Source organism: Metopolophium dirhodum, chromosome 6 (genome assembly GCF_019925205.1).
Source record: "Metopolophium dirhodum isolate CAU chromosome 6, ASM1992520v1, whole genome shotgun sequence".
NCBI lineage: Eukaryota > Metazoa > Arthropoda > Insecta > Hemiptera > Aphididae > Metopolophium > Metopolophium dirhodum.
In genome coordinates this window covers 20,207,787-20,235,631 of record NC_083565.1, presented here as the reverse complement: position 1 = coordinate 20,235,631, position 27,845 = coordinate 20,207,787, and the positions used below count along the sequence as shown (strand labels likewise).

General features: G+C 28.5%; 1 protein-coding gene across 1 annotated transcript in view; it reads right to left on the bottom strand.

Moving 5' to 3' along the window:
- Window positions 1-22,592, bottom strand: part of LOC132946433 (proton-coupled zinc antiporter SLC30A2-like) — a 38,337-nt gene extending 15,745 nt beyond the window's left edge. The window contains exon 1 of the mRNA XM_061016430.1: window positions 22,032-22,592. Coding sequence (XP_060872413.1) covers window positions 22,032-22,342 — 311 coding nt within the window. The 5' untranslated portion in view covers window positions 22,343-22,592. The remainder of the gene's footprint in view (window positions 1-22,031) is intronic.
- Between the last annotated feature and the right edge of the window lie 5,253 nt (window positions 22,593-27,845).

Below are 27,845 nucleotides of genomic sequence, written 5' to 3'. Positions count from 1 at the left end.
TAATAACTTTTTTTAAATTATTATTTTTGAGAATTTCAAACATAAGTAAATCTTAAATCTTACTATCCATATAATAATAATATAATATAATTTTTTTCATACTTTAACTTGTATCAATTTTTGATTATTGATTTTCAGGTCTTTCATTGTTACACTCTATATCTATCTACCTAAGTAATTAAAAATGAATTATCTTCATTTTGCTGTTACTTAACGTGTATAACAGAAAAACTTTTTGTAATTGAAATTTATTCCCGTAATTCAAAAATTATTATTATTATTTTACACACGGTGATCACAATACAATATAATAGGTAATATAAAAATAAACAACTATCTGTATATAGAGATTCTTGCTACAGGCCAAAAGTGGTGTATATAGTCATTTTCTCTAGGGTCTTACCTTAAATAACTTCCACCCTCGCTCACCAAAAAACCATTTACAATTTTCGATCTTTGTTCAACCCATCTTATTTCACAAATAAAAATAATTTATTTTACAATGCATTTGATAAAAAGTTAAAAATATCAATAAGTAGGTACCTACATATGTGTACACTACACTGGATTTTTTGATGTCATAAACATATTATACATTTATTATTATTAACTGTATTTATTTGTTGTACAATATTATGTGTATTAGATTTATTGTACAATAGTCAATAGGTATAATATCCATTGTAAAGAGAACAACATTATTAAAATATATTCAGAGAGAAGGAGTAGTGGCTATGTGAATTTGTTTGAATATTTAAATTTATAAAATGTACTGCCTTTAGAAATTAAGCCTCCCCTGAAATTCAGATTCAAATCTCCATCTATAAATGCTCATCACGCCCTTCCATACGTGTTCGTATTATGATGGCCTGTAAATTATATATCGCAACGTCATTCCCACTAATAGAGACGCTATAGGTGGGTAACTATGTAAAGAAATCTTTTTGGGAATTCGGCCGAAGCGATTATTATTTGGTCAGTATATTTTTTGTATAATGGACTGCGTCTGATCTAGTTACCACGACCGGATAACCCGTCGTCGTCGACGTCTCTGTACACATAAACGGTAAAAAATAAAATATAAATATGAACTAAAGACGAGAGTGTATTATATATGTATATTATATAAATATAGCATATACAAATATGTATATACATATAATAGTGTACATTGGCGTTTGATTAGACGCGGTTTTCGGACGGTGCAGGTGGACTTGGCGGTCTACAAACACGTAAGCAAATTAAACGGAATTATAGGCGTATTCAAACTATACAGAAAAAAATGAGGCAAGTGGGTTAATAATACAAAATTATCGGACGTCGCGAATTCGACGACCAGCGCTGTCCGGATAATAAAATATTATCGTGATTTATAGATAAGTAATATACCGACCAGGGAGAAAGCTGGTATTATCGTAAATATTATTTGTAATTTGACTAAAAAAAATATTTACCGCACTACTACAGGACCTGAGTATCCAAGTATTACCAGGTTAATTAAAAACGAATTGAGTAGAAGACAATAAATAAATCGATAAGAAAAAACTACTAATGATCGCCAATCATCGATTACCGTTCTAATATCCGCGATGTGATCAATGATCATATACCAGCTAATTCAATAAAAATTATGGTGTCCTCTACAGAGGCCTTACAGACTAAAAAACGGTCATACAGATGATTCTGCATATACTCCGGAACTTCTATAATTCATACTCTATTGCAATATATATTTAACCGTGTAACATTTAATAAGAGTTTTGTATATAATAATTTGTTAGTTTTAGACAGAAGATTTAAACTGTGTAATATGGACTGTATGGAGCTATTTAAAAATGTAAGCGTGCAGAAGAGCGCATTTATAAAATATATATGAACATTAAAAAAAAAATATGAACAACTTTAGGAACATGACTTTAAATAAATTATAACTTAAGTATATACCTACTTCAAATACATAATTTTTATTCCAACAAAATATATAGACAGTACCAGCTGTTATTACTTTTAAATTGTAGGTATACATGTGTACATATGGATAATATCGTAACACGCAATTAATATAATATTTTCTTATAATCTTCCAAGTTATATATTGATTTGTTAAACTTTAATTGTGAGTTATTCAACTTGGAATTCTGTATGCTTAACAATACTACCATTAAAAAACCATGTAAGACTATTGTTGAATAAAAGTTTGTGTATGTTAGAGATGAATAACATTTGTTTTTGTTTTTCCTAATAATTTTAAATATTAACAGGGAATTTCTACTTTTGACTCCCCCAAAGTTCAAATTAGATCCAATATGCTGCCAGAAATCTGAAAAACCTCTCTCGAAGATGATAATCTATTATTTTTTACTAGAAAAATTGTCTTCAGGCACAAAAAAAACATTCATCATTGTAAAACCAATACATCTCAGAATCTCCACTCAGAATTTAAAATGCATTAATTAAATATCTTTTGACATATTTCATATTATTTTTTATTTAATCAAGTTATAATTAAAACACAATAACTGTAAATGAGAACATAGCGAGATAGGTTAATAGTTATTATTATATGAACTGAATAATTACTACTACCTATAGTACCTATAGTCACAAGGTTGCAAAATAATATAAACGCAGTATAATATTTATTATCTGGAGTATTAGCTTTTAGCTAGCACTACTGTTATTAATTAAATTTATTTTTCTTCAGGCGTGCATAATGCATACCTATATTATCAGCTATTTTTATTTAATCAATTAGAAACAATGAACATTGTTCATTTAGACAACATATATTATAAAGAGTATACTTATTACGCCTACTGCCGATTTTATCACTGCATAATGTTATAAACTAATAACCTGTAATATAAATTATTATTGAAAACATTAATTTTGTTTAAAATGTAAATACAAACGTATTAGTGTATCGTGCTGTGATGACGTATAGGGGGGGGGGGGGGTATGATTATTATGTAATATAAAATATATCATAAATAATTATATACAAAATACAAATAGAATATCAAAAAATCAATTATTTTATGTTTTTGGTTAAAAATATAATATACTATAAATCATCAATTATTCGAACGATTGGTGTGATATAAGTAAAATAAAAATCAAAACTACTGAATTCCAATATTTCCAATATTACCATATCAAAAATATCTAACTAGGAGTACCTAGCTAAAAAGCGGGACCTGGAGGAAAATGGTCGAGAGCCCCGGATAATGATCGCATATAAATATATTATATATATATATTATATATATATCTCAAAACAATAGAGAGAAATAAAAGTATTTCAATTAAGTATATTAATTCATTTTAGGGTAAAACAAATGTTAAACCGTACAAAATTGTAAAATATAGATTAGTAATAAATACTTAACTAAATAAAATAACTAAATTTGAATCATATTCATAGGCTGTTTCCTATACCTAATGTATATTATGTTCTTTCAATATTTTAATATTATAACCCCGTGCATTATATCCCATGGGATATTTTATATTTATGATTAATGCACAAAGCCATAATTAAATAACAATAGCATCAGTTACTACTTTTTTGAGCAGTTTTTAATTTACATACAAAATATATAGTATTCATCATGTATGTCTTTACAAACAATATTTTACGCGGATATTTTTTTAAATAATTATATGGAAATATTAATTTAATTATTGCATTTTCTTTTCTTAAACAATGATAAAAACATCTAGCTATCTTAGAATTCAGTAAAGTGTAATTTATCCCGTTTTAATATGACGACGAAATATGCCTATTTAAATTTAAAGTTTTTAATAAAACCAGGTTATTTTTTAAAGATTTTATCAATAGGAAATATCAAATAGCAACATATTGTGTCAAGTTAATCAGTGACCAGTGTTACAGTCATTATTAACGAACTACACTCAGTACTATACAGGGTGATAATTTAACAAATAACACATTAATTATTATCATTCAATTTATGTATAATTGACATTTTATGAATAAAAAACTTTAAAAATGTTTCCACACCCATTTGTTATTCATAATATTACTATAAAAAGAAAATATTAAAAATGGCAATACGTAGGTACCTATGTAATAAATGTTTTTATTATTTTACAAATAAATTAAATTAAAACTGTTTTAGTCTTCTAAAATATTTTTAGATGGTGTTTTTAGTTGGTTCCAAATTATAATTATATGTCTAAGATATTAAATTTATATCTGATATTTTTTGTACATTTGGAATAAACATAAAATTTTTTCAAGAATTTCATTGTAAAATACTAAAATAAATACAATTTAAGGTTCAATAATTTAAAAAAGACAAAATATGTTTTGTTTTAACTGTAGGTAGTATTAAAATATAAGAACTATAATATAAATGTTAGTACTTGAATCCCTTAAAACCATACAGAAAATGTTGTATGCAGCTATTAACATAAAAAATATCACTCACTAGGTAGGTACCTAATTAAAACACTTAAATACATACAAAGTGGTCGATGCGTTCATACTGTTGTCACAGTCAATCAATTTAAATTTAAATTAATTCCTATTTCCTTTAAAATTCAGCCCTAAAAAGATTTCGAAAGGTATAATCACAGTAGTGTACCCTGTATATTTTACGAAAATGTCAGTATTCAAATATATGATTGTAATACAATAGTTTTGACTATTCTTATGTATGTTATGATAATATAGTAAATAATTTAAGTCTCATATTACAAGTGAAATAAAACTAAATTAATACAACACATTGAAACAATTTAACATATCTAACAATAATACAAGTACTTAAAACAATATCAGATTTTCAAAGCGTAAATATAATATTACGTAAGACAGGTTAGTCATTAAAATAGGGCACGTAAGACTATTGTAAAATAACATAGGTACACCTAATATCTGCGTGTAATTAAAGACAGGGATTATACGAAACAAAAAAATCTCGTTCAGACAAAATATTTCGTTTAATCGTTTAAAGTAAAAAAAAAAAACATTTTTATAAAATGTATTTAAGATTTCTTTGTGGTATCAGCGCATACGCGTTTTATACGTATTACCAAAGTATTATTATTTTTTTCAGTGGAAATAACTTAGGATTACCGATAAGCTCTTTTTTTAGATTTATATGATAGTTAGTAGGCGTACAACTATATAATTATATAATAAATAAACTTTAAAAAATATTTTGTCTAATATAGGTATATAATAGTTATTTATTATCAAAACGTAAGATAAAATCGTAATATAAAATAAAATATTTAATTTTATAATTCCTAAATTTAACTGTGAATTCGGCTATTTTACTTTATTTATAATTATATTGTTTAAGGAGAGAGTAAATTTACAAATGAAAAAAGTTGACACTCGTTCCGGATACAAAAAACTCTCTATTTATTATTATCTTTATAAACAACAAATATAGTCAAATGAAAGGAAAAGTAATCTGTAATCCCACTACAAAGATACATAAATAAATCACTTAACTTCTTCCTAAAACAGTTACTAGTTTAAATCAAATTCCAAACGGTAAAAAAACATAGGTTATTAGTTATCACTTATTTTCGTAATAACATATTACGTCACAAAGAATAACATAACATTAATAGAACATATCAAAATATTAATTGTGCCTAGTCCAACTATTATTTATAAGGCAAATAATAATTGTCTAAGTACGTATAATATATCTGAATTCCATAATAACAGGAAACCAGAATACATTTTAAATCACACATTGTATGTATGTATTAAATAGAAATTGTTATGCAACACTTGTCCATCTTTGAAATAATAAGTATAATACTTTTTTTCCCAATAGAAATTCTCAAATCCAAAATTTAAAAGCCATCAGAATTGTTTGAAATATTAATAAATAGTCAATTTAAACTATTTTTAAATATTTCTATCTTTAATTTATAAAGCAATTTTGTTGTGAGCATCGTTTAAAAAAAAACAGAATCGATCGAAATCGTTTTCAGCATATCAATTATACTTAAGAGGGTATTTATAATAACTAGGTTTAGATATAGTCTGATATAGATGTATAGTTATAATATCTTATTTGCTTTAATGTATAAAAAAGTACCTAAACATAACTTTTTATCATCAAAAGTTCAAATAGATATTTACAATTTATCTAATAGTTTTATTCTAATTACATTGATCACAATTACCAGTAGTTACCACAAGTCACAACCTAACCATACTTATGTCATACTGCATTTTTATAGATACCTCCGCTCTCCTTCCCTTATATGTTCTATTAGTTTTGTATTATTGTACCTAAATTAATTAATTATCATAATACAATTACACCCATACAAATTACAAACAGACTAATATAAGGTTTGGTTTATAGTAAAACATTTTAAATAAATTATATTAGAAAATGTTAAGTAATTGTTTTATGAATTTAAATTTATTTATTTTTATTCATTAATTAACAGAGCGATTTATAATACCTATTACCGATTAAAATATTGGTGTTTACTTCGAATAATTTATTCTTATGCAACTGTAAAAAATGATGTTATCACTTATAACATTGTATTTTAGCACAACGTACAGTTTTATCAAAAAATTCATTAAAAATAATAATTGTAGCTTTAAGTCTGAGAAAACTGAAAATGCAACAACCCCGTAAAACTTTTATGAGGAAAACTGTTGATAATATATTAAACATTTGAATTGTATTTTTGAGCGGAGTAATTTGTTTTTTATCCACACAAATATTTAACCCTGAAGTACCTTAAAACGATCTAGTCTGGATAAAAAAAAAAAATGTGCCAAAAGCAAAACGTACGCTCCACAGCACGCGGGTTACAGCGGTGACGCACCTGTCGATAATTATATATATTATCTAAAAAAAAAATCGTCAAAACACTTACTCGCGTAACAGTTGCAGGATTCAAACAATCCACACGGGATGCGCACACGCAGTTTCGGTTAGTTTTGAAGCGAATATATTCGCACGCCCACGTACCTATACAATATTGTCAATGATGTAATAATATCGGAATATTAAAATCGTGTAGGAAATAATATCAATATATCGAATAACGCGGAAGAATAAATAATAATTATTACTTGTTCGCGAGCGAGACACTGCACGCTACGGCGGGGTGCGGTATTAATCAAACATAACGATAATAATGTATAGGTAGGTGCACTGCGACGGGAAAACCGAACACAATTCAAACGACAAAATATAAAAAAAAAAACGTTTAGCTAGATAGGTAAGCGTGTAAATAATCGTAATAAACTATAATAATATCACGTGAAAAGCGAATTCGGCGACGGAAGAGGTGCGCGACGATGATGACCGGTGCTGCAGGTGAGACGGCGGACGACAGTCGAATGAACGTGCGGCGGTGCTCGCATACCCATTTAACCGAGTGGTTAGCGCTGTGACAGTATAATACGCCGTGTGTTATTTTCCGCGACGATTTCTCTTCCCACCGCGTGTGTATAACAAACGGTTTTACAATATTATAATTATATTGTGTGTATATAAATCACTATCGTCACCGTTGGACTGTGTGCACGCGGCGTCCATCCCCCGACGACGACGACCGGAACCCGTCGACGTAGTAAACGCGCCGATTACATATTCTAAATAACTGTTGGGTATGACCGCACATATAGGTATCATATAATATATATATATACATTATACATACCTATATTACAGACAGGTAAAGCGAGATAGAAGTCAGTGTTGTAAAGTATTCGAATATAATAGCGTTTTAATCAGAGTTGTCTTTTAAGCGGCCCGATGAATGTTCGATATTACAACAATGCGTGTAATTATGTGATTTTTAATATTAATTTTTTTGTATTTTTTTGAGTGTGCCTGTCATTAAGTTTTTGAGCAGTATAAGTGCTTGTCCGAGGGTGGAATATCTATATTGTACTTTAAACAAGGTATATTAAATCAAATAACTCCTTGTATTTTCCAAATTTGGAAAAATTGAGTGAAAACTAAAAAAAATTACGCAAATATTTACGCAACGCCAGTTTTTGACAAAATGTAATATTTTTTTCTATTGTAGTATTCAAAAATAAACAACCGTAGATACTTGAAATATTCACTGAATATTAGCTAGTAGTATTGGGTTTTTCAAGACATTTTATCATTTTCAAAATGTTTTAGTTCTTTTTGAGCTATTTATAGTCTATAGATTGCCATTTAGACTTGTTTTTTAGCATAATACATATTATTATCTATATTATTATGTTGATGGGTACCTATGTATATTGTATTATTATTATTATGAAAATGATAAGGTCTTAGAAATATATGTATCCACCTATGGTAGATATTTACCTATGGCATAATATTATAGTCAATAAAAATTCGATGATCAACTATCAAGCACCTCCCAAATTGCACCTATGGAATACATTCGAGATGAATATTATTCAAATTCATATTCTTAAGAAAAAGCTGTCACGTTTTTATAACTTGTAACCAAAAACAATTGTATGCCTGCTACGCATAAATTATAATGACCATTATTATGGCATGATTTAAATAATCCGTCCCGTAAAATGAAGTTTTAATATTTTATACCCTGTTATAAAAACCCTAACATTGAAAATGCTAGTTTTAAAATATCAACAAATTAATTTGTAAACACAATTAATTCTTTTATAGAACTTTTTTTATGTATTCTTTTATAACGTGCCCATAACATTATATAGGTATTATAAAAGTTTAAAAATACATTAACTTTTGCATAAAATATTAAAACAATTATAGAAGTTACGCGAATCCACTAAGGAGAGAGTAACGGAAAATACAAATTAATAATATTGAACATAATATAAAATGTAAATAATAATAGGTACTCAATTACATTGTTAAGTGGGTATAGGTACTCTTTATTCTCAATACCTTTAAGATAAAAGATTTGCACGAATGTGCATCACAGAAAAAAATTATTCTAATCAAGACGTAGGTATGTGTAACTAGTTTACTAGTACCTATAACTTAACCCAACTATATAGTTGGATAGGATTTTTCGTACGGACTATGATATGGAGTGTGTGTTTAATTCACAAGCGATGTCGCATTATTATAGGTTTATTATAATGAAGTATACACTTTTATAATCAACCACCATCACCGCCTCGACATAGTTTAAGATTTTATAATCCCGTGCGTGCCTATGTAGGTACCGTTTTTAAAGAAAAAAATGTATTCGATAGTGTTTGTCACGGTCGTCAAGAGTCAGGTTTTAACAGCAGCTACAATCGCCGCCACTGAAGAATGCTTTCCGCGACACGCGTTTATAATAATATTATAATTTTTAATACGCAGAGGTATATGTATTTTATTATGATTATATAAGTATGTGTATATGGGACAAATGCACGTATTACGTATAGGTATATTGTATACAGGTATTACTGTGACCGACATTTTCGTTATCTACGAAAAATTAATATTCAGCCGCGCACGTGCACCATAATATATAGTCATAATACTGTGCATAGATGCGGTATTACAGTATTTTGAATATTATTATATGAGCAGAAGAATGAAGTTTATTCTAATATCTAGGATAGGAACGCTTAAAACCAGTTAATCCCCAAGTCCGCGAATTTGTGCGTGGTACCATTATAATATATACAGGACGCTTCATCGTGCATATGCACACCCCCATTTTCACCACTAAAATTCATCGATTTAACGATTTTATTAATAAAAAACTGTTAAAACTCATTTGAAAAGTTTGTATCACCACAGGACTAAACTTCATAGAGGTATAAAAAGTTTCTGGATCATGGTATTTTAGTATGGGTTACCTATAAAAAAAAATCCAATAAACAGAATTTGAATAATTGCGTATTGTTGAAGAATAAAAAGAAGTGAGCACTGAGTATGCTTAGTGAATCTTCGTGTACATAATATAATATGCATCTTAGATGATGTGCATGTATAACAATTAACAGAATCACATAATTCGTAACGTGCCTATTTCTCATTAACATTTTAAAAATTTCTCAAACACGAAAATTCAAAGAAAATTACACAATTTTCCTAAACATTTACACTACATTCTGAAATCACAATAAAACACAATCAAAAATGTTTTTTATTTTTTCTATCAAATAAACGTATTTATGAATTTACCTGTATAAAATATAGAAAAATAAAAATATTCATAAGATTAAATTATTTAAGTTGATACTTAAGTAATAAAATAATACATAGATATTTCACTCAGTATTTGCAATTTTAAAGATAATCTAAAATTAATAACACTTGTTATTAAAGAAACAAAAATAAACTATTTAATGCGTATTACATTTTTGGTTCAGTTATAATGTGTAATTTAGAATGTAACTTTATACATATTATAACAAATATCATTCCATTATTTTGAAACATTGAAACGATTGGAAATTAATAAACGCATATAGGTAGTCTAAACATGTATTGACGTTTACATACTAAGATATACCTACAACTTACAAGACGAAATAATTAAAAATGGCTATTCAAAACAGTAAAGACAATAAAATAACAATGTGATAAAATTAACGGCAATATATTAAGTCGTAGAAGTACATTTTGGATCACGCATCAATATTAAAATACTATAAACAGAACTATAAAATATGAATTATTAGGTTTTTAACTTTTATGACTTATCAGTTTAAAAAAAATATAAAATACATAGAATTTATAAATTTGATACACACCACCACAGCAGTATATCAAGAGAGGCATATACAACGATAAATATAACATAACGGAATTTTCACACGGTTAAGTAACTATCTAATAGTGGTTAAGCGGCGAGATAATTATATTTCGAAATGAAAAGGCTTTGTATAGTAGATATTTATTAGGAAATGGTTAGATACAATTTATATTAGTCAATCTTATATAATATAGTTACATTGAATTGTTTGTTGGAGAATAAATAAAAACATACGCATATACATACATACATGTATATAATTATGATATAATATTATGATATATAGCCATAGTGTCCACAAGGAGGAGAATCAATTTGAATAAGTCGTTTTTTCTTTAAAAACGAAATAGTATTTTTCTCCGACTGAATAGTTAAATCGAAATTTTTGGCTGATAGGTATAATGTTATAACTTTATATCACGTATGTACAACACGAACTAAACTGTAACTGATCATCTCATACGATTACGATTATAGTCACGATTACACTTCTAGACCCTACAGGTTAGGTATTATATTACTATTAAAATAAAAGTGGACTTTGATTAGGATAAATTTTAATCGTCGTCACCACCGTCGATTCGGTGTGAAATGTGAATTGAACGTTTGGTCATTTTAGTTTTTTTTTCAATCTTTTTTTTACCTAAAATTGTAAACACATTTGTGCGAAGTTATGAAAACACGTTATTTTGGCCTCTAATGAAAGACACGTTTTGACGCAAAACTGTAGCAATTTAAAAACGACCTGCATAATTATAAAAAAAATAATAAATAAATTATGAAAAGATATACCTACCTACTGAAATGTATTGAATTATACAAAAATACATAAGACAACGTTTTGTGACAAAAAAAAATAAATGAATCATACCTATATTAATAAATAGAAAATATCTCAAATTTAATTAGGTATACACACATTGAAATATATTAAAAAATGAGGACAACATTTTGAAGGAAAATAATTAATTGCCCACATAAAAAAAATATCACCTATTATCTCAACTCACAAGTACAAATGTTAGTAGGTACTATACTAAAAAGTATACCTATAAATAAAATTTCAAACATATTTTTGGACTCTATAGCATTGAGCCAACCTCGTGCAGGTGTCTTCTGGGTAACGCTAATTGGCTCAGAATTATATACGCACCCAATAGTGCTTATATTATGTATAGATAAATCTAAAATATATGTAGATAAATCTAAAATTTATAAGTACAAACGTGTTAGTATGTAGGGAAATATTACGCCCTAAACTGTTGTGTTTTGGACAATACGCCCAAACGTATTCCTCCCAATAAGTCGAATGACTCGGTAGATGCATGTTTGACGACAAGACAGTGTGCGGTAGACAGCATGACAATAATACCACATAATAGCCGTGTACTATAATAGTTCTGTACTGGACTAAATTTGAATAAAATACGTTTGCAATAAATTGTAATTTTCCTTTCTTTAACTGATTTTTATTTTATTTTTATTATTAGCTTTTAGTATGATAAATGATAATATTATTAGAGCTCGATAATTATTAGATATGTATAAAATATTAATAATCATACATTACAGCAATTAAGTAATAATCTTTAAAAATGTAAAGTGTAGAAAATCCATTTTACATATTTTGCCACTTAGTTGGCAAAAATTCAATATCCAGCAAAGCATGCATAACATAATATTATGTAACTATTTATGTGCGAAGTTAAATTACAATTTCTTATCCTCAATTCGTAATCAATAAATATATGTATAGTTGTCATTTTTATTCATTGACAGTAATATTGAATGTGTCAATCACATTGCGAATAGCCAGGAACAGAAAGATTCATTATGAGGCCAAGCCGGGACATTGGCGACGAGTGCACGATTGCATAGAAAAATAACAGTTATCCTTCAATATTTGTGATAACCTTGTGGCTTCACCTTTACGTAGACTATACTAGGCTAAGACAAAAAAAAATAAAAAATTAGCGGCAAATGTATTCTGGTAAACACTAAACAGTTTGTTCATATTTAGTACAAATACCTATATATATACGCAATTTGTATATTATTATAAGTTTAATAATGAAAAGACACGTTGAACTTACTCGAGGACAAATGCAATTATTCACCGTGTTTCATTTCCGTTAAAATTACTCTCATGATTTACACTTCATCGCCCAAAGTTCTTATCGCAGTTAAACATTTAAAATACCTAATAATATTATGTTAAAGGGAAATTGTGTGTATGGGTATAGTCGTATAATATATTATTTAAACTTGCAATAATAACGATAAAAAGTTATTAACGTTGTTCGAATCTTTCACCTATGAACTTTATTTTAAATACATTTCAATAAAAGTTTTACAAGCATGAAAATCTGTAGGGTTTTGAAATAATATAATTATTTATTTATGTATACTTTTTAAATTTTTACACGGCATCCTACTTGTGATAAACATTTTTATATTGATAATTATAACATTATTATTTATTATGTATTTTACACAATATTATTAATATAGTCACATGGAGTTTTTAAAATGTGATTTGTATTTTTACAACACGGTAAAATAGTTGGTACAATGTACATAATTTTCATGCGATTAAAAAGTGTGAACGGTACCTAAATTCAAGAATTGACACTTAATAATTTGTTCACCTTAAGTTTTTATTAAAAGTAATTTATAGATAAATTTTTCTTAAAACGATATACTATATTTTTCCTATTTTGGATAGATGGAAAAAAATGTATAAATACTCTTATACACCATAATTAAAATTTAATACGTTAAGTAATTATTTAATACGTCATACATTTATTACTATTATTACAATAATGTCTCGAGGTGTCTATGAAATAACAATTTCTGTTATACCTACCTATATTATTAAATTAATTATAATGGAATACCTAACTGAAAAACATAAATTCGAAATGGAAATAATCCGGAGTCCGGAGCAATAATATATAGTCATCACCGGTATGCTCGACCCACCAAGCTCAATCACCTGTCGAAAACTAAACCGGAGAAGTCAAGGTCGAACTGACTGGTGACCGACAAAAATCGTCACCGCCTGTTTACCATACCTAACTGATATTCTAGCCATGTATAAAATAAACCAGATGGCGTTCGCTGGTTGGTCGGAAAAATCCGATCGACTTCAAAAAGGGATGAGTCCGTGACTAATATTATGTCGATTAACAGTTAGTCGGTTATGTGTATTTATAATAATAATAATCAGTGGCATGTTGAAACGCCCCCCCCCCCCCCCAATGGTAAGTATTTGTGCAAAAAATATACTTTCTATATTATTATTATAATATTTATTTTTTTTATTTTTTTTTTTATACGGTATATACAATCTGTTCTTTTAGGGACAATAAGAATAATATGTGATGATAGAAAATATAATACATGAGTACTTGATGGGAGGAGTCACCCAGTGCTAACACTACCCTTATTGATGATATTATAATATGATTTAGATTTTTGGAAATATGTTGTCATATTATGGTTCTATAAGTTCTATTTCATATTTGATATTATTTACTACTTTTACTACTTTTTAGAATATTGGTATACGTGACCCTGTCTCTCGTGATTTAAGTCTTTTCCATCTACAGAACCCAAACTATAAAATACAAAAATTATGTTTCTTATAAAATGGTAGATACTTCCTAAAAAAAGTTGTAAAAATCGATCCAAAAGCATTGTGTGTTACTCTATAAATTTAAAATGCATTAAAGTTTTAGTAATAAGTATAATTATACAATTATACCTGTCTTCTAGACAGTAATTAAGTTATGCATAAATTATGTTAAATTAATATTGTTATTTATTATCAAATTATAAACCAAGTAGTATTTTTAATCATGAAACAAGTTGAATTTTAAGAAAATATAAATAAACAATATTCACCTAGTATATTAGGTATCATTATTATTATTATAACCTTCAAATAAACCCTGTTATCTCATAATGATATTGTGTATTGGACATAATATGTCCGCAAAGTGAATAAAATAAATAGATAATAGCCCAGTCAATGAAACTAGATTTATTCAAGAACAATAAAAAAAATATATATATTATTTTATATATAAATACGCAGTGCCTCCCCTCCCCCCGCCCAAAAATATACAACCTGTAGTGGCGTTGTGAGCTTGATATTCATTAGAAGCAAGTCTAATATTCCAACCTCTCATCCACCCACACAAACCAAAACAAAAGCATTCAAATTTTCAAATATTATCTGTCAAGTAAATACTAAAAGTACTAGTCGATACTAAATAAATTATTAACCACTCATCAACAACCCCTAAAAAATTTAGAGGTGGCCATCCCTTGATTAGCCGCTTTGCTACGCCAATGCAGACCCCCCAGATCGTACTTTTCGTCTTTGAATTTATGTAGCCATGTATAGGAGGTAGTAGGTACATTTGAATTCATAAATATTACCACAATATAGCTATTATAATATTTGATGATGTATACGTAGTTATATCAAAACAGTACCTACGTTTATAAAATAATTTAAATTAATTATATATATTTTTTTTTATTCATGATAAATTAATTTGAAAAAACTCGACTATACTCGAACAATAAAAATAATACCAAACATTAAAATGTAATATTATTTTCATCGAGTGTAAATCAGATCACGGAGTCACGAAGCATAAAGACAAGACAATAAGACATTCATCAGTATAATGAAAACAATTTAGGACAGGAAGAAATCAACAAAATGAAAAGATTTAGTTATATAGACGGACATATTTTGATAATGCACCAAAGCAGTTATATACCAAAGAAATTATAGTAATTTGAGATTTAAATCAAGAATATAATTTAATTGTATTGAAAAAGAAAAATTATTTTGACGACCAAGTTTTAGAATAAAATAATAACGTGAAAACGTAGTTGTGTAAAAACAGTTGGATTCCGAGAATCATGAGACGTTTTTTTAAGATAGTTGGTACCCATTTTTTAAAAATATATAGGACATAGGTACCACACTTCAATTCTTGTTTTCACTTTGTATATAATAATATTGTCTATTAAATAAAGCTGTAGATTTAATCAATATTATAAATTCATTCATAATTAAACGATATTATATTTAATTACATTTTCCCTCGCATTTGCCCAATATTTTAAGGATCCTTTGAACTCATCGACAAGTTAGTGGCGTATCTACTGATGGGGGCGGGGGGGGGGGAGAGTATGGAAGTCATACAAGTCCTACAAGTTACAACATTATGAAATAAAAAACCAAAGAAGTCGATCTGCTGTATAGTAGGTTTTGATGGTAGGTACCTATCTCATCATCGAGGTTACTTTAATGGATGTGTTAAATTATAATTCAATTATAAATCATTGTATATGTACGAGTCTGACTTCCAAGCAGTTACACACCGTAAAACCGTATCCTCTATCCTAAGGATATTTTATAATTTATTTATATTATTATTAGTAATTTATTTTTCTAATAGTAGACCTTGTTGTTGAACTAATTTAAAAAATAATAAAATACATAATGGAGGAAAACTTTCTAGTTTCTATGATTAATATTTTTGAATTACAAGTTAAAACATTATAACTAAAATCTCAAGTGGTAAAATTGTTAATAAATAAAGTAAAATAAAAAAGGAACTTAAAATGTATAAAAAAAAAACAAAAAATTGTGCCAATCTATTTTTGATATTTTTAGAATACTGAAGACCAATTTATACAGAACTTTTTATCACATTTTCAAGTTTAAACTTTTAAGATTGAACATTTAATTAGTTACAACTACGTAATAATTTGGAAATGTTCGTGATTTTGAAAATATTTTAACATTAAACGCTTATAAAAAAAATGTGACCATAAATTTTTGATATTTTTAATTTCTGTAAGGACAAACGTTGTATTATTTGTTCAGACTGTTTGACGCATAAACAAAAGTATTTAAATTAATTTAAATACTTAATCCAAAAGAAATATCAAGTGTTACCTACTTATAAATAAGCCACGAAGTGCTAAACTATTATTAAAATAATATAAGTTATTTGTGAAAATTATAAGTCACTGCAGCAGTTATTCATTTTTGAATTACAAAAAAAATTATTAAATTGATTTTATTGAAAACTGCCGTTTTTGTAGTTAATAATAGCCAATAGGTATGTTCTCGTCTTTCAATATTTTTTAATGACCCAAATCATGATAACAGACAAAACATCACCACACATCATTGTAAAACCAATTGAATCATGGTTTACCGCTCAAAATCTAAAGCTACTATACCTACCTAGTTTTAAAAGATTTTGAACAATATTGTAAGCATTTAATTAGATATTATGATACTATTTTTATCCATAATATTATAAACGTAATCAATAATAATTATAAAATATTATGGTAACAATTCTACAAATTTCTGACCTATATTCAAACTGTGTTATTATAAAATATAATATATAAAATGTGATCCGGCCTACAGGTTAGGTTAACTACCCAACAATTCGTTTCCATTAAAACATGACACCGAATAAATTGTATACACCACACGAGTACATTACCTAGACACTCGGCGCATCACAATGCAAATATTTACGTAATATAAATTCTAAAATACGACCTATACAAATTCATGGTCATATACAGTAATAAATTATTCCGGACATATTTTGACCACGTAGGTAGGTATATTTTCAAGTACCAATACATTTCACAACAAAGTTATGAATTACAGCTCGTCGGTATATTATAATAATTCCTCTTCTTGACAAAATCCCAACTCACAATAATTTCTTTTCTCGAGATTTCCGATATATAAAATCCAGTACCTAACAAGTATCGTAATGTAGATTTTTACTCGTAAAATTGCATTATCTTACAATATTTAAAATTTACATAAAAGTGCACTACCATTGTTCGCTTACTGTTATAAACAACTACCTACTATGTACAGAATTTATTCGATTTTATTATACTTAGATTTAAAGTTCGGATTGGTATAACAGTCGTGTATTATTTTTCGTTTGTTAGAACGAAGAACATTGCATTTAATGGGAATCACTACGAAATAAAGAAAACAATTCCAACGAAAAATTACAACACTATAATTTATCCAGAATAACTACATGACATAGTGGTTCTACCACTGGATAAGTTTTCCCCTCTCATGTAAATATTTCAAAAGAAAAAAATGAAAAAATGTATTTTATGATAAAATGTATGTGTTGTAAACATCTGTTTTTTTTTAAAAAAAAAAAGGTTATAAAAATGGACAAAATATAATTTATAACACAAAATAAAGTATAAACTGTAAGTAAAACATAAAAAAAAATTATTTATTTAGGTAGGTAACTACATTATTATAATGGACTTAACCATAATATTAAATTGAATGAACATTATTCAAAAACTATATGAATTACGAATAGAAAACGATATACTTTGATGCGAGATAATTTAAACAAAAACATTTTGGAAAATCTTCATCGGCGATTGAGTCGATTTTTTTATAAGAACAAAAATATGATAAATAATGTAAAAAAGAACACATTTTTAAATGCACTATAGATAGATGTTGGAACTTATAGTACGAACGCGACATTTCTTTCGGACCTCAGAGAACGACGTGACGTAGGTATATAACACTTTATTATTATGTACTTATAATACATGTTAGTATGTTACATTATTGCATCATAAATGTTGTACGAGTAAATTATACATAATATTATAATAAACATACCTATACCTACGAGTTATACAACTCCACATTGATTTGTGTCATCGGTCCCCTTCTCCAATATAATATGTTGTACCTATCTATATGCGCAATGAATAAACGGTATTAATAAAGTGGTTAATAAATAATATTTCAAACACGAATTGTATCGAGTATAATGTACAATATACAAACCGGTCTCTAAGACAGTATAGATTTATCTATATTATGATTCGTGGATGGATATTGTTGTATTATGATTCGTAACAAAATGTATTATTTTATATTCAATGGAAACGCACTTAAAGTTCATTGCCATCGACCATCTATAATACGCATTTTAGTTTGGTATAGGTATCTGTTTATTTATTTTATTCTCATTATAGGTATAATACTTATTGTATTTACATAATATTATACACCATTAAAGTTGATTGATTATGCACCTACCTGTCCTGTATACATTTCAACTAAAAAAAATTATCAATACAAATTATTTCCATACGATAAATTACTTAGCATAAAATGTAGGTAATACCTATAATAGGCTATAAGTAATTAGAATATGGTTACAATAACTAATAAATCCTTTTTTACTGACTGAGAAAAATATTGTTTGAAAAATAAAAATATACACATCATTTTCTACGATTTTCGAAAATAGAAAACCAAGTTTAGATTGATCTTAGCTCAACTATAAAAATCGACTGAGTGAAATATAATACATAACAAATCCGTAAATTAAAGTTATACATTTTATATATTAGTAAAATGTGTGCGAACATTATTGCTTCCTATTAATAAAATAATCTAAATAAAAATTCAACAATTAATTGTTGAAATTAATAATATTTTACACTTTTATTGTTAGAAATTAGCCTACTTCGGAGTTATTAAATTATTTGATATCTATATTATCTACGATTATCATAAAATACGCCAACGTATTTAATAAATAAAAAGATAGTTATCAAGCTTTAATATATTTTTAAAAAAAAAATGATCTAAGTAAATAATATAAGTATACGGTGTACACAGTATTATTATGACACCATAATTTTATATTGCTATAGGTATGATACAATATTAATAGGTAGATAAAATGTATCAATTGACATTTTAATATCCCCTTATAATAGATGTTAGAATATTTAAAATCGTATAAAAACTGAATTTTTCATGATGGAATGAAACAATGTCTATAAAATACTTAAGCATTTTATAATTTTATATTTTTAATAAAAAATAACCATATTAAAAAAAACTTAATTGTGAGATATTGTCATAAATTACAAAAAAATATAGCTAGTTACGTGTATAGTTCGACATTTTTAAAATAAAATAACAATAAATTACATTAAACCGTGATAAAATGTATTTTTAGTTAAACAGAATTTTCATATAAAAGATAATATTTATTTATCAAAAATTATAATATTATATATAGGTAGGTACTTTGCAATATACTATAATATTTTGCTTGAAGTTATACTTATAAGTAATAATATAATATAGTAGAATCAGTAGAGAGAGATGTTATGAAAGCTTCATAAAATTATTTATATAAAATACCAATTATAGGTACCTAGGTACAATAAAAATCTATTGTTTGTATTTTTATAAATTTTTTAAATGATAGCATATATTTTTAACACTGTTCCAAAAAAGAATATTTCCCTACGAGTTTTGAAACATAAAAATTTCGAACGAGTAGTTACAATTATTTAAATGAGTGGATACTGCGGACCATCACTCCGCTCATCAAAACTTTATAAGAGAACTATACTAATTATAACTACTAGTTTTTATTAATTGGAATTTTCAGAATGATATAAGTACAATCAGTTAAAAATAAATATATCATTTTTTTATCCGAAAACGTTGTAATGCAATGACATCACATTTTCTGAAAATAATATTTCTAAAAACGTTAATAATTTTTCAGAAAATAAAAATTTACCTATACCTTTAAAAAAAAATTACCCCATACTTTATATACATATTAGGTATAGGAACTAAATAATACGTGCAATGTGTATATTATTTTGTACATATAATAGGTTTATTTTTTATAGAAAGCTATAGTATATCTGTATATTTATATGTATAATAAAAATATAGCCATGAAGGTATCACAAAAATATTTTTATTCCATGTTTGTTAAGTTTTTAGTTTATAGTTGTATTTATAGTTAGAGATTCTGTTAAATAAAAAATAACTAATATGTTCTATAATGTAATTCAATTTACATATTAAATAATCGATAATATTTCTGCTACTTTATGGCTTACCTATGATTTTGTTGTTTATATTTATTTATTTCATATATCAAATTGTTTATAGAAGGATATTTATATGGCCCTAGGTTCTAACTACTAAGGTAGTAAGATATTATACAATTATTATAATTTAAAATACAATATTGCAATTAGGGGTAAATGGAGACATATCGCCAACTCACTGACACCTTAAAACATTCGCATTCTTAATTTATTATGCAATTTTAATGTGACTTTGAGTATTCCTGAAGAAATTAAATATAATAATATAGTAATTGGAAATAGTAATGTAGCATAACTTTTTATAGATACGTCATAATGTTCTGTCTCGCATCTTAAATTATACACACGAAAATACGTGATACGTGCTGTAGCGTATTTCGTTCATTACATTTTACACAACAGTGTACACATTAATGGAAAAAGAATTTAAAAGGTTATGAATGTATTCCTACCTATAGTATTATCTATTCATACCCACGTGGCCACGTGTCAATTAAATGAGCAATTTATTCGTATTCGTGTAATAAATTAAGTACCTACTAACATTTTTCTCTTAACGGTTGAATATAATACCTACAGTTTTTGTAGGTAAGTACACGTTTTTAAGTTGCAATGTTTCTACTGCTATTATTTGTTCTTATATCACACAGGAATAACTATTATCGTCTCTTGAACAATAATTATATGCCGTGACAAATAAATAAAAATGGTTCTTAACATTGTCACCAAAATATCATGTTATAGTACCTACAGGCTGCAGCTATCATAACAATATGGCTACATAGTGCATAGTGACTTTGTAAAGGCAACCAACACAATATAGCACGACACAAAGTGCAACGTCGCGTGTATAATTATTTATGTATAGAGCTGCAGCAGTTCACCATTGATTATAAATAAATGCCCAGCCCGCAGTGAGCGATCCGTAGCTTATTTATAAATCAGTGGCAGCGGTGACTTTGACGAGTACGAAATACAAAAACCAAAAACGGGATTCCGTGGTACCCACGGTATAAAATCGAAACAAGCGAACGTGCGGGCGACTGCAAGAGGATGCAGATATAATATGAATGTGCAAAGTGCATCTGGCTAATATTATTTAATAAAATCGTCAGCGGTGTCCCCGCTGACTATTTCGACTTGGTAAACGTTACAGACTCGGTTGGAAGAAATGGCGGGATTTCGGTGTGGGGCAAAGAGGGATTGGTGATTTTTTGCGGATCAAACCGTCATGGACGATGTCCGTGACTTAAATAAATAATAATATTATAATATAATATGTTATAGCGACCGATTCGTAAATTCGGACGAGATTTACTTGCCCGTCGACGACGACTCTGTCCACGCCGCGGTCGTTGCAGCTTCCCTCTTCGTCGCGGTACGTAACCCTCCTTGTCAGCAGTGGCGTCCGATCAGTGGCACCGTCGACGACGATGGATACGGCCGCGTCCGTGTCGTCCAAGTCGTCGAACGTCACTCCTCCGGCTCCGACCGACGTCGCCGATCCGTGGTCGTGGTGCTGTTGTTGTTGTTGTTGTTGTTGTCGTCGTCGTCGATCAGAATGGCCGTTACCGTCTTCTCGGGTGATGGTTGTGGACGCAGCGGGAGGTACGGTCGCGTCGATGACAGACATTTTCGCCGACGACCACCGGCACGAAACGATACGATGTAAGTATAGGTTAGGCTACAATCGGCTGCAGCTGACAGACGCCAAGATCCCGTTCGAACGTGAAAATATTATTGTAGCACTATAATTTTATATTAAAATAATAATACTTGACGTATTGTTATTGTTATTGTTTCCGTATAATAACATAAACTGCGACTGTGGATAAAACATATTAGTGTAAATAATATGTGTAACAACAATATCCGACGGACGAATCGCGTGTCCGAATGTGCTCTGGCTCTTATCACGGGTTAATAGTTCCCCGCGATTGTATAACATTTACATAGGTACTTACAACATGGTATTATTGTATTATAATAATATAAGTTATAACATAACGTATAGGTAGGTACCTGCGGTTCGACGAACCGCGTGCGAGTTCGATCATTATCGCCGTAATAATAATAATAATAATTATAATAAGTATAATCCTAACACCTCACGGGCCACCCGGAGGTATACGTGCAGCAGGTGTCGATGTGTTATATTTGTACAGCTGACATTTTGTGCGGCGTGCGTAGGTACGCGCTTTTTTTTTCAACGTATACGCTCGGCCCGCTCGGAAAACTATTTCATTGCGCCGCGGGCGGGCGATTGGCCGGCAAAATAATAGTAACGTTACTTGTACAGCTACGGCGAGAGCTGGTATTATACCTAGGTAACCGATATTATGCGTAGGTATTCATTATATTATTAACTAACTGTAAAGGCGGGTTTCCACTAGATACGTGTACGTGTACGTGCATAAAAATACTTTTCTGTGATTGGTTGGTGTACATGGTAAGCTTTTGGTACCTATACCAGAGTGTTATACGTTCTTACCACAGGCTTGACCATGATACCATGAAGTTGGATCCAATTCAACTTTTCACGTGTACACGGCTCTATATTGATAACAATAATATTGATAACATAAGAATATATGAGGTAACTAATTTGTTACCGATCTTAACCGATCTAACCCATATTAACCGATGGGAAACGTTTTTCAGACCGTTCATAGCGAACGTATCCGGACAATATATGCAAGCAAACGTACACGTATGTAGTGGAAACCCACCTTAATGTGGTACCGTAGACTATTATAATATTAAAGTTTATCGTCGTCAGTGGCTATAGTGCCTATTATAGACACCGATACAGCAACAGCCACACTCGTGTTGTCGGTTTTACCGGTCGGGCGGACGCGTCCGCGTGTGCCGTGGTCGTCGAGCAACACAACGCACCCGACTGCGGTAAGCGGTTGCCTAACCGAACGGCGAATATACGTAACACGACGCCCGCTAGGACTCAACGAAGTAGGTATCCTATTCGTTTCTGCCAAATCCAAGTCTATACCTATTTCTCATTACCCACCAGTCACCGCGAGAAAGCAGCTCTCAGTTAAGGAGTTTCCCGAGTGCGTCCGGAATCACTGGTATCGCCGGATAGTGACGTGTCGCAAGAAAAAAGTTCATATTTTTGACGTAGCCCGAATGCGTTCAAGTTTATAAGTTACTAACTTACCCCGGGCGTACGGTGTACCACGAGGTGGTTATGATTATTTTGGTTTACACACTTGAAGTTTGGATGAGTTATTTTTCTGTAGTATCTATATAAGCTACCACTTGACATTTTTTGAAAATATAAAACACGAGTACTTGTATATTATGATTAATGCCACAACTTTGAGCATCAGTTTGTTACTCACACCCATTGACCTAAATTAGTCGTAGTCATGCTCTGTTATTATCGAAGTTAAAATGTCCCCACCATTGCCAAAGTCGTCGTTGTACAAATTACGCATATAATTATACATTTGTACCATCATAGTCGATCTTCAGTTCTGTCTCTTAAAAGTTTTGGCTGTGGTCCGAAGGACGCACTCTGGCTGTTCAATATAAAGTGTCAATAAAACTACGGACGCAAAAAGGTAAAAAAATAAAAAAGGGACTCACTCGGAACATCCCCCTCAGGCTCTCAGCTCTTATTGACTTTCAAATATTTTATTTTTACAATATTGTATTCATCATCAATTCATGTTTTTATTTTAATGTAAACCTAGTAACTTGGGATAACCCGTGGCATTACAATGAAGATAGGTAAAATTACGCACGTCACATAAGAAAACAACATATTAAGCTCAATTTTGATAAAAGTCCTTTTGTCTCTCATGTACAGATATTTTCTTAATAACTTTTTGGGCTTTGAAGTTAAAACCTTAAGGGGGTCGCAGCACACATATTTATCATACGTTTTAGACCAATAAGCGGTGGTAAATTACACATACCTACTTCGGAATGTCCCGATTCAAATTTTTTTATACATGTATGAACTCTTTGACAAAATATCTAGGCTTTTTAGGAAGTCGATTTAAAATTTTAAATTTTAAAAGACCTCAAAAAATCCCATGAAATAATTGCATTACATTTGTATTTATTTTGAGCACATCTGATTTCAAATCAAAAAAGTGATTCCTAAAGAACATAGTCTAGAAGCTTAAAAATGCGACCATTTTTTTCGAAATGATAATTGAACTTCAGGAAGTATGTTTAATTTACTACTGCTTTTAGTAGTTTTTATAGTCATTCAAACAAGAATATAATTCGTTTTTTCGAAATGGAAACATGTCCATGCGCGTGCGAGAGTTGCATCCGACAACTATTAAGTACAGCGATTCTCGGAAACACACACTAATATTCATTTCAATCATGTGAATCATTTTAATTGGCTAAATATGACTCCTTAAAACATGATACGTTGGAGCCCCTTAATATTATTATCGTATATATTTAAAACACGCCGTCCTCGTCCTGAGCACAAAAGCTCACCATTTTTAGTTCGTTTGTACACAGGTAAGGATTTTTTTTTTTATTTCAATATATTTGTAACGACTTATCACTAATAGTATGCATAATTTATATTTTTTAAGAACGACATTATGGAGGACGATCAAAAGAGATTCATTGAACGGGGTTCACACAAAGGAAAAGGACTTGCTGTTTTCACCAGTGGTGGTAATTAACGAGGTATCTACTAAATAATTTCAAGGCCTTTAGTAGAGATGAAGATGTTATAATTTACCTATTTACCTTTATTTTAATTTTTTACTTTCACCAAACCTAAGATTAGAAATTAAACTAGAAATTATGTTTCGTGTAATAAACTTGCAGTGTATAAAATAAAGGTGTAAATAATTTACAGAGGTATAACTTTAATACATTTTTTGATTTATTATAGCCTACCTATAGGCTATAGCGGTAGTTAAATATTTCTAAAAAAAAATGTAAAATATGTTGTACAAAAAGTTTTTTTTTAAATCATTATACCTGATTTTCTGCTTTTATATATTTTCAATTGAGTTTTAACATTATTTCAGCTTAAGTAAAATTATATAAATCTATATTACGTAGGTAATATGTCATAATAATTTTAAAGTTAAGAATTTCAAAAAAAAATGTGGTATTGTGGTAGCTAACACGTAATCATTTGTTGTCTTATCATTATAGTATTATGTTATAGGTATACTTATATATTATGTGTTCTGAAATAGCTTATTTTTTTTCATGTATTTCTCTTTGTGGATTGTTTAATTTGCACATTGTTTAGAAACTAGGAATGTTAAATAATAGAATGTACACTATGTACTTAATAATTATAATAACTGTCATACAATATGAAATACCTATACATTTTAATGACTTTAAAATCAATAATAAATGTACGATTACTGGTGTGATAAAATATTATATTTGAAACAAATTATTAAGGCTAAAAACGATTTTCCTATGTGCCTTCAATGGAAGGCCTCTCATCTATCCACAATCAACCCAACACTCATCGTACAGCAATTTTACTCATTGAAAAAAAAATATTTTATAGATTGTGTATAAAAATAAATTAAAGATAAAAAAAATTATTTAAACTATAAAATCGTCATTATCGTTCTTATACCTAAACAATTTTCGTTATCTAAATACTACAAAAGTACAAACTGTAAATCGTTAATTGATGTCGATCCAATGTTAATATACTGTTTTTTATCATTTTCTTTGTACCAGTACCTACATATAATAATTAATAACTCAACATATTTTTCAAATATGTAAGTTTTATTGTTTTAAGTTCAGATCAATTATTTACCTACACTATATTACTACCGAAGACTTAATAGTTTACACGATACAATTATAAAAATCAATGATAATTGATAAATTATATATTATGAATAATTATTTTGATACTTATAGAATACTGTCTATAGACTATAAATAACAAAGTGTTTTCAAGTATGCCAACGACAATATTTAAAACAAAACAAGTAACTATCGTAAAGATTTTAAGAAGACGATGTCATAGGCTTAAAAATATGAAAATAATGCTAAAAAAACTTCAAACTATAGTGACCTACGTTTATAATTTATGTATTACGATTTATGGTATAGGTAGAAACACAAGCAATACGTAAGTATATTCAAGTAAAAATCATACTTTTACATTTAATTAGTTTTAATTCCAATTAAATGTTTGAAAAGCTTGTTCTTGATAAATCAAAATAATTTTTGTATTTTACAAAATTAAATATGTACGTTATATTATTATAATATTGATTAATTTATTTTAACTAAACGTCCAGATTTTACAATGTATAATACTTCGTGATCCAAATGACTATATTTAAAGACAATGATCAAAGAATTAACTCTTTTTTATTTTTACTGATTTAAAGTGACAACAACAATTTATAGGACTGTATAAAACATATAAGGAACATTTTATGTTAAATGCGCTTTATTTAAATTCACTATACATTTATGTATATACTTAAATTATAACATATAATTTGAGAAATTATTTTTAGACAAACACAAGACGAATGCCTTTCATTCGTCAAAAATATACTACTTAATCAAAGTCTTCAAGTTTGCCAATTATCACATCTAAATATCTAACATAACCCATAGACCGGTAGTCCCAATAGCCTGCGTCGCGTAAAACATTTTTTGTGTTTGTTATTATTTTGAAAAACCCATTGTATATTCAAATAAATTAGAACAAAACTGATTTTTAAAAATATACATTCACTGTTTACGAACGTTGAATAACAAAGATAGGTAAGTAACTTAAAAACTATATTATATAATTTATCAAAAACACAGATGACATTATTATATTAGTAACCTCACTGCAGTGGCGTGTAACATAGGGTTCAAGTGTTGCTCAGACAATATCTTAAATATGGGTGGGTGGGTGGGTATTGATAGAAGGAAAATAATTTTATATGTTGGTATAATAATATTATGAGGTGTATGTCACTTACAATTATTTGAGCAACACTCATTTTTTTTTTTTTATATACATGTCCTTGTCAGTTACCTAAACCGGGCTAAACTACAATCACGATACGTGAGTTAGGAGACAACACGGTCAGAGCCTCGAAGCATAAAATAAATTGGTTGGTTACTGTCATGCAAGTTGAGGGCTACAC